This window comes from Colobus angolensis, unplaced genomic scaffold (assembly GCF_000951035.1).
Source record: "Colobus angolensis palliatus isolate OR3802 unplaced genomic scaffold, Cang.pa_1.0 Scaffold309, whole genome shotgun sequence".
NCBI classification, from domain to species: Eukaryota; Metazoa; Chordata; class Mammalia; order Primates; family Cercopithecidae; genus Colobus; species Colobus angolensis.
This window is the reverse complement of record NW_012116366.1, coordinates 2,176,606-2,191,444: the sequence shown is the minus strand read 5'-3', so window position 1 is coordinate 2,191,444 and position 14,839 is coordinate 2,176,606. Positions and strand designations below refer to the sequence as shown.

Here is a 14,839-nt window from a genome sequence, read left to right as displayed (position 1 = left end):
CACCCTTATCTTCCTAGTCACTTCTCTACCCAATTACCCTAGCCCAAAGTCCTTTGCCTTGTCCCATTTTTATAATTTTCTACTCTTTGTCCAATTTAGTATTTGTGTTGCTTCTGCGTCTTTGGGTCTTCATTTCCTTATGAAGGCTCCCCTGCTATGTAAAACTTGTATTAAATAAATTTGTATGCTTTTCTCCTGTTGATCTTTGTGTCAATTTAATTCTGAAGCCCAGCCAAAAACACTCAAGAGGGTAGAGGTAAAATTTTGCCTCCCTACACTTTCTTATCTGAAAAATAAGAATATTAATATTATTACTACACTATTATGTTGCATAGAGTTCATGTAGGAATTAAATGAGTCACTATTCAGAAAGCTCCATAAAGTGCCTGGCAAATAGTATGTGCTCAAGAAATGTTATGTTTTGCTAATTATCTACCTTTATTTTTACTCTTTTCTGGAGCTCCAGAAAAGTTGGATTTCCCAAACAGATCCTCTATTTTGCTTTCCTTCTCATTTTTGAAGTCTTTGTTTTATTGTTTTATGCTCTGTGATATTTCCCTGCCTTTATCCTCCAAGTCTTTTTTTTTAATTGGCATAATTCTAATCTTTGGTTGTCCATTCATAAGAAGGGGATGGGGGATCAACTTGATTTACTGAAATAACTGGTGTGGTAGTTGATATCTGGTTAAGACACTGCGCTCTAGTAGTCTTAATGTTGGGATAGGATGGAGTGCTCATGACTGGAGCCTTTATTTAAGGGACAGGCTTTGAAGTAACTCTCTGTCTCCTACTCGCTTTTCATTTTTGCTTTCCACTATGCCTGCTGGCTTGGCATGTAGCTCAGTCAGGGCTTTGGCCAGGCAGATTGTCTCTTCTTTGTGCATCTCCTTCTAGCTATTGCTTCTTTATTCTCTTTTATCTGTCAGTAGGCTTCTAGTCTTTTCTACATTCCAGAAAGTTCTTCCTTCTATTATCTTCACCCTTAGGAGTTTATTGCTTTGCTACTATTTATAGTAATAGGGTCTTGGAAGGCAGAAAACATAGGTATGTGTGCTCAGTCTACTATCCTGAACCAGAAGTGGAAACTTCATTATCTTTCTAAATGACAGGTCACTGTTACAGATTATCTAATAGCCCCCTTCATCAACTACCTTCTTTGAAGTGACAATAGTTATAACTATTAAAATGTGGTGGCAACAACCAGCAGAATGCTACTAAGTTTCTGACTTTGAGGCTAGTGTTATTAATGACCAGTACAATTTTCATTATGTCACATTAACTGTTAGGAGACAAACTGTCCACTAGGAAGAAATAACAAACTTCCCAAGGGCTGCACTTGCTGTGTGTGTATTTTCAACTTCTGTAAAGACGTAACTTTTTCAGGAGGTGTCAGGACATCTAATACATCTTAGTTTTGACAGCAATAATTGGAGATAACAAAAAAGGTTTTTGCCACTGCAAAACCTTACCTATTCCACAAGAAGGCTTTTGCATCTTGCTGTGTTTGACTGGCAAAACCAGTGGACACGCTGGTTTTTGGAAGTCACTCCTCTGGGTGCTCTTAGAGTCATAAGGTGGTAGGAAGACAGGTTCCAGTGCTTTACCATGTGACCACCAGTCACCCTTCATAGAAAATAATTGGAAACACGATATTGGATACTGTAGGGCATTTTCATTTATTGCTTGATGTCTATGGATATTCAGTAATTCACTTTAACAAGTTAGTGGATATCCTGGTACTAATGTGGAATTCTGAAATCTAGAAATATCTTTTCACAAAAAATGTATTTCTTTGAAGGCACTGAAAAATGAGTTGTCATGTACTTTTAGCTAAAATACAGCTGCTAAATTTTAAGCTACCTTCCATCAACAAAAAAAATGGTAAAAATCAACAAAATAGCTGTATTTGTTTTGTACTATAATTTTATTATATATGTACACATGTATGTATATATTTAAATATTTAATCTAAAAATTATGTTCTAAACTTTTCATTATGACAATACAAATAATGTATTATCATCTAAAAATGGTGGTTTTTAGAGTTTTTAGTCCCTAACCTGTACCATGAGATACATTTTATGTCATACAAGAGCGCACAATGCTACACATACATAAAACTGAAACAAAAGTTTCACAAAATACTTATTCTTACTATATGCAGTGTGCTCATTATTGCTTTCCTATTTCATTTCACATTGCTGACTACAACTCAATGATTTATGGTTCACTAATGACTCAGTTTGATAAACTTTGTTTTAAGGGGAAATCTCTCCAATGTTACTGAATTTTGGTACTAAAACCTAAGTATACAAGAAAGGGAAAACTGAAAGATTCTTCATTAGCCTGTATGACAATTTGATTTCTTGGAAGTTCAGAGAGTACAGAGGGGAACTGTTAGTCAACTTAATTCTGACCAAATATTTTAAAACTGGTTGTTAGGTGGTAGTAAGAAAACCCTTGAGAAACCCATGACACTTAGGAGTTCCCGGAATACAATTAGGGTGCGAAAGTAACTTTCGGTATAATCAAACACCTACCGTGGGCTATAAGGAAGCAAGTCTGCCTTTTAAAAAATCAACTATGATTCCATAGCCAAAGACTTCTAAACTATGATTCAAGGGGGATGAATATGCAATTCTAATAGGTAAAATTCTGACAATACACTTGGGGCTACATTGATGCAAAAAGGGAGATGTTTCTTTTAAAAAAAAAAAAAAAAGCCTATGTGGCTGCATAGGGAGTCAGCTCTCAAATGAGCTTAGTTTCTAAAAAGACAGGCACGTATAAAAGACATATACAACATTAGATTTAAAAATAATTAATGGAGTCAGCTTGTCAGAAGATTGTCAAGAAACCTGGAAGAAATTTATAAATTTATAAAATTGTATAAATTTATAATTTATAAAATTGTCAAAGGCAGCAAAAATAGGTTTTCTAGAAAAATTGTCCATAGCTGAGTGAAATCCTACAGCCCCATAAAAGGTTATCTTTTGTGTTCCGGCAAACCATTTGGAGAGAAGAATCTTGTTCAGGAAAGTCAGAACTACTCAACTTGAGGTTGTTAAGGAAAATTATGGTTAACTTGAAAAAGATGGGATGAACATGTATCAAAGAACTAAGCCCTGAAGAGCCGATGAGAGAGTTGGACTTCACTTTGTCAGTTTATAAGAGTGCCAGTTTTTAGGCCAATGACAAATTGTAAGCAGGAGTAATGGAATAACTGGTAATTGTAACTAGGGGTAATTTCTGCAGAGATCACAGAAATTTAGGAACTAGTGCATTTTGGAGAATAGATTGGCTAATGCTTCATTTTTCAGAATGGGCTAAAAGGTGAATTTTAAAAATTAAGACTACTTGATGCAGATCCTAGGAAAATTCTAGAACAGATTACTAAACAGATGGTGTCTTCTCACTATCTGGCTGAAAATAGTTACATCCTACTGTTGTCAGAGCGCCTGCTTCTGGCAGCTCTTCTCCACTCCACTTCACAGTTATAATAGTGCTTATTATGCCCCAAGGTCTAGGATTTATAGGTCTTGTCTTATGCTCATCACAATTCTATGAGGCAGGCACACCCACTTTACAGATGAGAAAACTGCCAGGAGATTAAGTAACTTCCCCAAGGTATATCACTAGCAGACTGCTGCACTGCCACAATTCAAACCCTCAACTCTTTGTGCACACTTCTAATTTCTGTGCTGCACTGCTGTATCAAACCGGCTGTGGAATATAAAACCAGGCAAGCACAAACCACATTAAATTATTGAAGAAGTGAAAATAGAGGCTCAAAGTGCATGTCTTAGTCTGTTTTGTGCTGCTATAACAGAATACCTTAGAATGGGTAATTTACAAGGATCAGAAATTTACTGGCTCACAGTTCTGGAGGCTGGGAAGTCGAACATCAAGCCACTGGCAGGTTTGGTAATTATGATTCTAGGATGGCACCTTGAACACTGCATCCTCCCATGGTGGAAGGCAGAAGGGCAAAAAGAGGGCAAGAGGGGATCAAACTTGCCCTTTTATCATGGCATTCATTTCACTCGTGTGGGTGGAGCTTTCATGACCTAATTGCCTCTTAAAGAATACCACCTCTTAATACAGTTACAATGGAAATTACATTTCAACATGAATTTGGAGGGGACAAACATTCAAACCATAGCAGCAAGTATCCTGAGAAATTTCCTCTATGATAAGATTGTAAAGCATGCACAAACACTTTATATCATCTACTTTTGTTGATCAAAAACTTATTTTGCTAATATTCAAGTTACTGGAAAAATGACTCTGGGATGAGCAAACCACTAGGAAATGGCTGATGGGCTTTAATTATTATTATTTGTTGTTATTATTTTTTTGAGACAGGGTCTCCCTCCGTCACCCAAGCTGGAGTGTAGTGGTGCGATTACAACTCACTACAGCCTCAAACTCCCGGACTCTAGTCATCCTCCCATCTTAGCCTCCTGAGTAGCAGAGACTATAGACATAAGCCACCATGCCTGGCTATAATTTTTTCTTAAAAGTGTAATGCAAAGTTACCCTTAAAGCAGAGAGATAATTTCATCTTTTGAGCAAACTTCTTTTAAACTGAGAATTTTGCCAAAATGGTCTTTGTTTCACAAATATAAATGAAATAGAGAACAGTTTTTCCTAAAATGTGATTGGTGACTTTAAGACTTTGCAGTTTGTGAAAGTGTTCTGATGAGTGTTACAAATTGGATGCATCTTCACTTTAGCTGAGTGAAATCTTACAGTCCAAAAAAAAAGGTTATCTTTCATGTTTCTGGATAGTCTTCCTTATGCCTAAAAAGTTTGGTTTGTTCCTGGAAGAGTGAGAGTGCGTATGTGCCCATGTAACATGTGCGTGCCTTTTTGGTCCAAGCATTTACTCATAAAAGATTATGAGATTAAGGAAAGAGATAGATGGAGGCTTGTTTTTATCTTTATCTCATACTGAAAGGAAAGACTAACACAAAATTTACTGCTCTGTGTACCATCACTTATATTGGATTGTGGGGGGTTAACACAGTTACTTATGACAAAATAAGCTGGGAAGTTACCTAGCGTGATGGCTTTGTCTAGGCACTGGGCAACAGACCATATCCTGCAGATTGTTGAGGGGGTTTTGCCTAACTCAAACTTTGGACCCAGAGAGGAGTTATCCCTCCCAGTCTAAGGCCTGTCTTCTTTCCTGCCCCAGGATGATAGTCACTGGGCTCCATGGTCAGGAGGTGCTTGGAGATTCCTGATGATGGGGCTTCTTCTAACCCGCAGCTCTGGGAAGGCCAGTAGCTGTTGTGGGTCCCTTAGTCACATTTGGAAGCCAGTGCAAGGCAGTCTCTATGTTATACTCCTAGTACCCCTAAGCTTTCAGAGATGTTCTAGTAAAGATTACCTATTTTCCATTCTTTGGGAAATTAAGGGAGAATCCTCAGAGGAGAAGTAGTAAAAGCAAGTGAAGTATCCTAGAGAAACCAGTTAAGCGAATGTAAGAGGTCATAAGCCAAGCTCCACAGCCACAGTGGCCTAGCCAAGATGGCTGGTGGTGGTCATCTGTGGAACATAAAATCATACTTTGTGGATTCCCAAGGAAATGTGGGCTTTTGACAAAACCTATACATAAACAATCACATGTTGTTGGTAGAGCTCAGTGGCTTTAAAAAACTGAAGTACTATCACAGACACTAGGGCAGCTAAGGTCACATTGGCTACACTGTACCTAAATTCACCTTTATTTTGCTACAGATGTTATGAGTGCTTACAAAAATCTGTTTTTAAGCAGTTCATGATGTACCCCTCCATAAAAAAATTCAAAAATTGTGTTCTGTGGAACACTAGTTCTCCAGCATATTAATAGGTGTTATACAAAAGAGGTGTCCACAGTTAAATAACTTTGGGAAATAGAAAAACAAAGCTAAATAAGTTTATCACAAGATTTCTCAGAACCTTTATAAACCAATGTGAATTGTGAAGCTCTGAGAAAGGTTTATAAAAATACAGGTTTTCCAAAACGTATTTGACTTTGCAAATTTATTTTGTCAAGCATGTAGACAAGGGTCAGTGCTCTGAAAAATAAACTTTTGAAAATACCAACCTAGTATATACTATCTCTTTTAAAGTACCAATATTTAAAAATATTTTTATTTTATTTTATTTTATTCTTGAGACGGAGTCTCGTTCTGTTGCCCAGGCTAGAGTCCAGTGGCATGATCTTGGCTCACTGCAACCTGTGCCTGCCAGGTTCAAGTAATTCTCCTGCCTCAGCCTCACAAATAGCTAGGACTACAGGCATGCACCACCATGCCCGGCTGGTTTTTTGTATTTTTAGTAGAGATGGGGTTTCACCATGCCAGCCAGGCTGCTCTCGAACTCCTGACCTCGTGATCTGCCCACCTCAGCCTCCCAAAGTGCTGGGATAGCAGGCATGAGCCACCTCACCCAGGCAAAAATACAAGACAATCAAACCAATTTTCTCTGGAAGTGACTGAGCTAAAACAACTTCTAACTTTTTCTAGCATCCTCAACTTTATGTTCCTAGGTAGAAATGTACGAAATCTGAAAAATCTTGTAAATAAATAAAACCAACCAATCTCGTGTTGCATCCTAAAGATACTATCTTAGCAAAACACATAAAACAACAGGTGTCATTTGAAATATTTAGGCAAGTTTATATTCTTTACTCTTATAAAGACAGCATTACTGTCAACCAGTTTTTTTCTTAACCAAGCTAACCTTTAAAAAGAAACCTGTCATCTTAAAGGAACAGTTTACAAATATGTGAAATATATGTTCTTTATTTATCCTTGGATACTTAGAAATGAGTAGATTTAAGGTTCATTGTGGTTTTTGTTTTTTATTTTATTATTTTAAAATTTGTTTTTAGAGATAGGGTCTTGTTTTGTTGCTCAGGCTGGAGTGCAGTGGCACGATCATTGCTCACTGCAGCCTTGAACTCCTGAGCTCCTGCTTCAGCCTCCTAAGTAGCGGGGACTACGGAGGCTTGCTACCACACCTGGCTATCTATCTATCTATCTATCTATCTATCTATCTATCTATCTATCTATCTATCTATCTATCTATTTATTTATTTATTTATTTATTTATTTTTGTAGCGATGGGTCTCACTATGTTGCCCAGGCAGATTTCAAACCCCTGGGCACAAGTTATCCTCCTGCGTTGGCCTTCCAAAGTGTTGGGATCACAGGTGTGAGCCACTGTGCCCAGCCTATTTTCTTTCTTTTTGAGACAGGGTCTCACTCTGTCACTCAGGCTGGAGTGCAATGGCGTGAACACAGCTCACTGCAGCCTTGACCTCCCAGGTGGAAGCCATCTTCCTGCCTCAGCCTCTCAAGTAGCTGGGACCACAGGCATACACCATTACACCCAGCTATTTAAAAAAATTTTTTTTTGTATAAATGCAGTCTCACCATGTTGCCCAGGCTATGTTTTTAAAATATAAACTTTCCCTTCCTGCCACACCCAAATCAGACATGCTTGTAACTCAGTGATATCTTCAGTCTTTCTCTGTAACTCTCCTCATTAGTATTCATGGACAGCTTCCCTTATTTGAGCTCTTCATCTCAAACTCACTTTCACCATCTCTTAAAGGTCCAGCGCCAATAATGATTCTACTACTGCCCTGTCACCTAGTCTTGCGGATAGTAGCTCTTAACACCTTTGTTCATTTTTTTTCCAACATACCGATAGAGTAAGAAGTAAGAGAAAATTAGTTGGGATAAAGTTTTTAAACTTTTATGTTTCATATTTCTATTCTCAAACCAGCTTCTTTTTCTTAGTACTGCCAATGTAAGGATGAGTTCAGTGAACAGTTTTAAATTCAACCCTGAACTAGAGCTCAGAGTCATTCATGAGCCTTTATAAGAAATGTAAGAACTTCACTAATCTGGATTTTGGTACCAAATTAATTTCCCCAGTGTAGGTCTGGTCTAACAATAACAATTGATTTCTTTAAAATCTGAAATAATTGGTACGAGAGCATAAGCAAATGTACAGAATGAAGTACTCTCAATATGGCCCTTAAAAGGGTTTAGTTCATGAAATTAAAGTACATTTAACCACAGGAATTCCTGCCCCAAGAAGATCTCACATTGACACCATGGTGTGCTGTCTATGACAAGAACAGATGTTATCAGTATGAAGAGAGCTCACAGAAAGCAATCTCCATCTAAATGTTAAATCACTATACCTAACACACAGAGAGATGAGGAAAGAAGTGGAGTAGGAGGAGGCTGACATTGGCACAGTGATCTGAGACCATTTAGATGGTACACATTTCCTTTTCCAACTGTACTAGGTCTTCTCTCATAGAATCCTGCTCTCAGCTGCAAATGAGTCCCCATCACTGCAAAGAGCAGTAGACTAGGATTCTGCTGCCACTAAGAGCTAATGTCTAGTGAGTGCTTCCTTTGTGCATTATGAATGCTCTTCTGCCAAGTTCCTACATGCTTATTCCCTCACTCTCCCTCAGGTCTTCACTCAAATGTCGCTCAGTGAAGCCTTCTCTCCCAATTTAAAATTGCAGCTCTGCCTGCAGCATTCCTTATCCTGCCTTGCGTGCCGCCCTTACTACCATATAACATTCAAATACAGCTTACTTATCTATTCCCTCACTAAAATGTAAGCTATGTAAGGACAGGATTTTTTCCCCATTTACTTTGTTCACTGCTGTATCTCTAGTGTCTAGAACAGTAACTGACAAAAATATTTTAATTCTCACAAAAACCCCATGAGGGACAACTACTATCCTTATTATATAAATTAGGCAATTGAAGCTTAGCATGACTTGCCCAAAGTCACACGGCAAGTGTGTTGCAGCAACAAAATGGAATGAACTAGTGACATGCTGCAGCAACATGGACAAATCCCAAATGCTTTATTCTGAAAGACTGGTTCAATAAGCTACATACTGTATAATTCCATTAACACGACTTTCTGGAAAGGGCAAAACTATGGAAAACAGATCAGTGGCTGTTTGAGTAGAGGAAGGGGATGACCACAAAAGGGCATAGGGGAACCTTTGAGGGTGATGGAAATGATTCATGGCTTGACTGTGATGGAGTAACATGACTACACTTTTACCAAAATTCAGAGAATCATACACTACAAGGGTAACTAATTTACTGTGTAAGGGTAGGTATAATAATGTTCCCTCCTTCTGTCCCTAAAGATTGTTCATGTTTTAATCCCCAAATCTGTGAATGCTACCTTGCATGGCAAAGGGACTTTGCAGATGTGATTAAGGATCTTGAGATGGAGAGATTATCCTGAATTATCTGGGTGGGTGCAATCTAATCACAAGGGTCCTTATAAGAGAGAGTCAGGAGAGTGGGTCAGAGAAAGATTTGAAGATGCTGTGTTGCTGACTTTGAACAAAAAGGTGCCATAAACTAAGGAATGTGGGCAGCCACTAGAAGCTGGGAAAGGCAAGGAAACTGATCCACCCTTAGAGCCTACAGAAAGAACTAGGCCTGGCAACAGCCAGCGAGTTGGATTTTGGAGTTCTAAGCTAGAGAATAAATATGTGCTGCTTTCAACCATCTTTTAAGTTTGTGAAAATTTTTAAGATGAGCAATAGGAAACTAACACAATAAATTGTACTGCAACAAACTTGACTTTATAAAAAAGATAGGGGAATATTTTTAGCATGGTACAGTCAATGAAGTGTGGTTTGGCTAAACCAATAGCCCTGGGTCAGAAATATGACTGTGACATTTGCTTATTACTTAATCTCAGATATGTTAATTAACCTCATCGGAATATGTGTTATCTGTAAACTATTTCCAATAAGACTTCATAAAAATTGTAGAGATTAAAGAATATATATAAAACACTTGGCTCATTCTTAGAACTTCATATGCTTTTAATAAATGATTATTATTTTACAGAAGGTATGTGAATTACTGAGTATCATGGGACTTTTTATATTAGAATATATATTGTAAATACAATATATACATGAAATTTCTTTAGTAACCCCAAAGCACTACTTCGTGGCAATAATCTGACCCAATCTAGGGAAACAATTACTTAGATTCCCTCCCTGTATCTGTATTATTTATATGTAAAAGTCATGTGCCAAAATAGTTCCAGGTTACCGCTTTTAACTATTGGATTATGATAAGTACTACTCTGAGATGTGTCTCATCCTTTATAGTCTGTGACCAAATTATTCTGTAAAACAGTGTCTGAATCTAAATCTCTATTTGTATACAATGAACATCTGTCCAACCTGTATTTCTGGCCCTTTTTTGGGATCTATGTAGGGAACTGGTTCGTTGTATGTTCTTGTATTTGTGTTAATGAATTTAGCATAATATATACGTCCTCTTCCGACATGTGGTTTTGAACGTTGCATGCTTTTTCCAGGTTTTTTTTCATGTTTAATTTCTTCATTTTCAGTTACATATGCTATAGCAGCATCCTCTATTTTATGCTGTCTGAAAAACACAAATAGTAAATCATTTACCCAAGTAACCTTTAAAATATTGAGTCAAAATTATATAAAATAAGATTTAAATATATTACAAACATCAGTCAAGACAATTTAGGCTGTATTAACAGTTAAAAGGGTTTGTGCTATTAAAATGTAGGAGGCCATTTTCTAATTCTAAATCATATAAGTGATAAAGGGGTTTGTGTTAATAATGATTACTCATTATAATATACCAGTGCAGTGCACCACCTCTCATTTGCTTGGAGTAAAGAAAGAGTAGTGATGGGATTATGCTTCCAAATCATGTTTGCAGTACTTACGTGTGTGGACAAGTTACATCCTATACTTAACTCATCTTCTTTAAAAGTTTTATTTCCAAGAGAATGGCTTTATTCCCCCCTTTACCTAGTAAACAGCTGTCTGGACAAGGATAAACCAGTTAATTTTCAAAAGCTTGTCTGGCAAACTTAAAGCTACCAAAGGAGCACCATTATTATGTTTTCAAGAAAAGAACACTTTATGGCAGTCAAAATAAATCTCTTCATTTTTTGCCACTAATAAGTACACTGTTACAAATATGAAAATTACTAAAATAAAATATTTTAAAAATGTATGGGAAGAAACAGCTTATCAGATTTTTCTCCTTTCAAATAAGGAGAAATTGAAATTATAAAAGGCAGTATTTTTAAAATTCACCTGCTTGAAAAATAAAGAATGAAATACATGAATTTGAATACTTTTTACATAGAAGCTTTTAAAATCAAAGCCGTGATCCCACAGCAGGTGAGTCAATGAAACCCCAAATTCACAGAGAAAGCAGGGAGCACTGTTTAACCTTATACACAGCCCTTAAAGTATAACACCTGCCTTCCTTCAAATGAATGCCAGGTCCATCTCTTCTATTGTATCATTTTCCTTTTTTTCCTTTTTGAGACAGAGTCTTACTCTGTCCCAGGCAGGAGTGGCACTATCTCCGCTCACTGCAACCTCTGCCTCCCAGGTTCAAGTGATTCTCTTGCCTCAGCCTCCCTAGTAGCTGGGACTACAGGTGCGCACCACCTCGCCCGACTAACTTTTGTGTGTGTTTTTTTTTTTAGTAGAGACAGGGTTTCGCCATGTTGGCCAAGGTGGTCTTGAACTTCTGACCTCAGGTGATCTGCCAGCCTCGGCCTCCCTAAGTGGTGGGATTACAGGCGTGAGCCATCGTGCCTGGCCCACTTCGCTTTTCAATTAAAACCCTCAAGTAGTTTTCCATTCATTTGCAATAAAATACTGCCTCCTAATCATACTTCTAAGGTCCCGGGTGAGTTGCCCCAGTGAATCTCTCTTCAACCTCACTTACGACCCTCCAACCAGACTGCCTTCTGTCAGTTCCAGGGACACATCAATCTCTTTGCCTCACGGCATCTGCACATGCTCTTCCCTCTGCCTGGACAGCTCTTTCCCAGCTCCCAGCACAGCTGGCTCAGGATATTTAGGTCTCAGCTTAAAACCATCTTCTCAGCAGCTTTTCCTAGATTTCCTTCCCCTGCCACATGTATTCTCTATTTTAGTACTTTGTTCATTTATTTTATTAACACCACAATTTTTTATGTACCTAGTTTTCTGTTTACTTGTTTTTAGTAAGCACTACAAATATCCTTTACTAGTCAATAAGTTCCATGAAGGTGTAGATTGTTGAATTCATCAAGTGCCCGACATCAGGAAAAGTGTCCTGTTCATCCAAGGTAAATGGACTGCCATTATAATATTTACATATTTCTGCTGAATCTGCTGGAGTTGTTTACTCTGGCTTTGTTTGAATACCCTCAACCACCTCTCCAGTACACATAAAAACAACATTCAGAATCCTTGGATTCTAGTTCCTTCTTTCCAAAAATTACTTTCTGCAAAGGATTTGGAAAAAGTGATTACTGGTAAAGTGTAAAAAACTTCTAAACCTTTTTCTATTATCTTTCCAGAGATATAATTATTCATTTAAAGGTAGACTCTTTGGGGTCAATTTATTGTAGGCTTCTGGCATCAGTTTTTTCCACCTGTTTCTCATAGTTATCATCCAACAATATACACTTGTAGTGATCAAGTCCTTGAAGAAAAGGACTGGGACTATTTGCTTATATAGTTAAATTCATTTGATTAAGCACTTGTGGTATGAATGCCTATGGGTTGATAAGTAAGCGTGAAATATATGCTTCTAGCAATCTCTTACCAGAAGAAAAGCACAAATAAAAACACTGATGGGCTCTGAAGTGAGTCAGACAGGGACTGGAAGCCCAGTTCTGCCATAACTGAGACTTTGTCTCATTTGCATGATAGGAACAATGCCTATTGTAAGAGATATGAGAATAACATTGAATAATTCATTGTTTCAACAGATATTTATTGAGTTGCATGCCAGGTGCTGTTGGAGGTACTGATGATAAAGCAGTGACAAAAATTCCTGCCCTCATGGAGCTTACATTCTAATGGAGGAAAGGCAGATGAAAAAGTAAATTACATAGTCTGTTAAGTGCTAAGGACAATAATAAAATAGGGAATGGGAAAAGGGAGTGCATGTATGTGGGAGGTAGGTTTGCATTTTTAAGTAGGGTGGAGGCTGCACTGTGAAGGTGGCAATTGAAAAAAGAGGGGAGGAGAGAGGTAAGTGGATATTTGTAGGAAAAGCATTCCAGCAGAGTGAACTGTAATTGCCAAAGCTTCCCAGCAGGAGTGTAACCATCCTTAGCACACTGCTTCTGAAAGTATGGGCACTGGAGTAGCAGCACTGGCATCAATTGTGACCTTGTTAGAAATACAAATTTATGGGCCCCATTTCCTTTATGTACCTAGTTTTTTGTTTACTTGTTTTTAGTGAGTACTACAAACTCAGAATCTCTGGGGCTGGTTCCCAGGAACGTGTTTTAACCAGCTGTTTAGCTGATTCTTATGCACATTCAAGTGTGAGAACCATTGTTCTAGGGTCAAAAATACAGGCTTTGGAAGAAGTTATCACTGGCTCCACATCATTCCTGACTGGCTGCATGTACTACCTTGATTAATAGTCTCAATTTAAGGTACATTAGAATCACCTGGATGCCTTGGTTGAAGCCAGATTACTGAGCCGCAGCCATAGAGTTTCTGATTCAGTGTGTCTCGGGGGTGGGAAGTTCCCAAAATTTGAATTCCTAACAACCAGGTGCTGCTGATGTTAGTCTTTATCACTGCAGATGATAGCAGAAAGGCCTGTTTGCTGTAGCAGAGTCCTGTCAGAGGGAGGCAAGAAACGGGAAAGGGCGCGTTGTGTAGACTCCATAAGCCATTGGAGGAGCCTTGGCTTTTACTCCACTATGCCGGATGGAGAACGGCGATCTAACCTGGGCTGTAAAAGGACCGCTCTAACTGCTGTGTTGAGGAGGCTGCAGAGGGGTAAGAGAAAAGCAAAGCCACCAACTGGAGGGCTGTTGCAGCATCCAGGCAAGAGAAGCTGGTACTTGGGACTGGGTGGGGACAGTACTGAAAGTGATGAACAGTGGTAGATTCTGGATAATTTTAAAGGTAAAGCCTACAAAATCTGCTAATAATTGTGAGAATTGTGGATGACTTCAAGAATTTTAGACCTAGTAATGCAAGTCAAGTCCCTGACACACAGTATGTGCTCAGTAAACGGTGTGTTTTAAAAATTATTGTTGTAAGCGCTCAGCCAAGTGGAAATTAGAGAAGCAAGAGGACTGTTTGAGCTTGGCCTGGACTGTTCATGCTGGACCCCGGCCTCCCCCTGAAGGAGGAAAACAGTTTTTGGAAGGGGAAATAAGACACGAAACCCCAGCACTTACTGATGCTTATCTTTCTTTCCCTCCATGGGCCTCTACGGGACCAGGCAGCGAGGCGCCTCCCGGGAAGAACAGGGACGCAGCCCTGCCAGGAAAGGTGCTCGCAGAGCGCGACGACTATGACTCGCGCGTTGCTAAGCGACAGGCACTAGGCCTCGGAAAGGGGCGTGCGGGGCACCCCTGGAGTGCGCAGGCGCAGTAAACGGGGTTGGTGGGGACTGTTGCTCACCATGCGCGACTGCGCAGCGAAGAGGGCGGGGGATGCCTGGCCGGGTCTCTAGGCGTGTGGGCTTGACGCCCTGCTTTTGAACTTGCCCTTCCCACTGTAGGGCCAGGAGGGGTGTTTATCAGGACGGATTTGGCCCTTGAGGATAGGGGAAGGGCTGTTTCCGGAGCCGCGGGGCAGCGCTGCTCGCGTCTCCGCCGCGCCTGCCGTCCGGAGCCTGGCAGGTCGTTGCCCAGGCGCTACCACGGCTGCCCAAGCTGGCTGCAAAAGTGCGGGCCTGCAGGAAGGATACTCGTTTTCCCTTGAATTATTAAATACTGTACGAGTCGTGATTCGTTGCTGCTGAGTTGC

The 14,839-nt window shown here is 39.3% G+C and overlaps 1 protein-coding gene across 1 annotated transcript in view; it reads right to left on the bottom strand.

Annotated features, from left to right (window-relative positions):
- Window positions 1–14,291, bottom strand: part of LOC105517854 (chromosome unknown open reading frame, human C2orf73) — a 52,727-nt gene extending 38,436 nt beyond the window's left edge. The window contains exons 1-3 of the mRNA XM_011950582.1: window positions 14,266–14,291; window positions 10,250–10,457; window positions 1,470–1,623 (exon numbers count right to left, since the gene is read on the bottom strand). Coding sequence (XP_011805972.1) covers window positions 1,470–1,623; window positions 10,250–10,457; window positions 14,266–14,291 — 388 coding nt within the window. The remainder of the gene's footprint in view (window positions 1–1,469; window positions 1,624–10,249; window positions 10,458–14,265) is intronic.
- Between the last annotated feature and the right edge of the window lie 548 nt (window positions 14,292–14,839).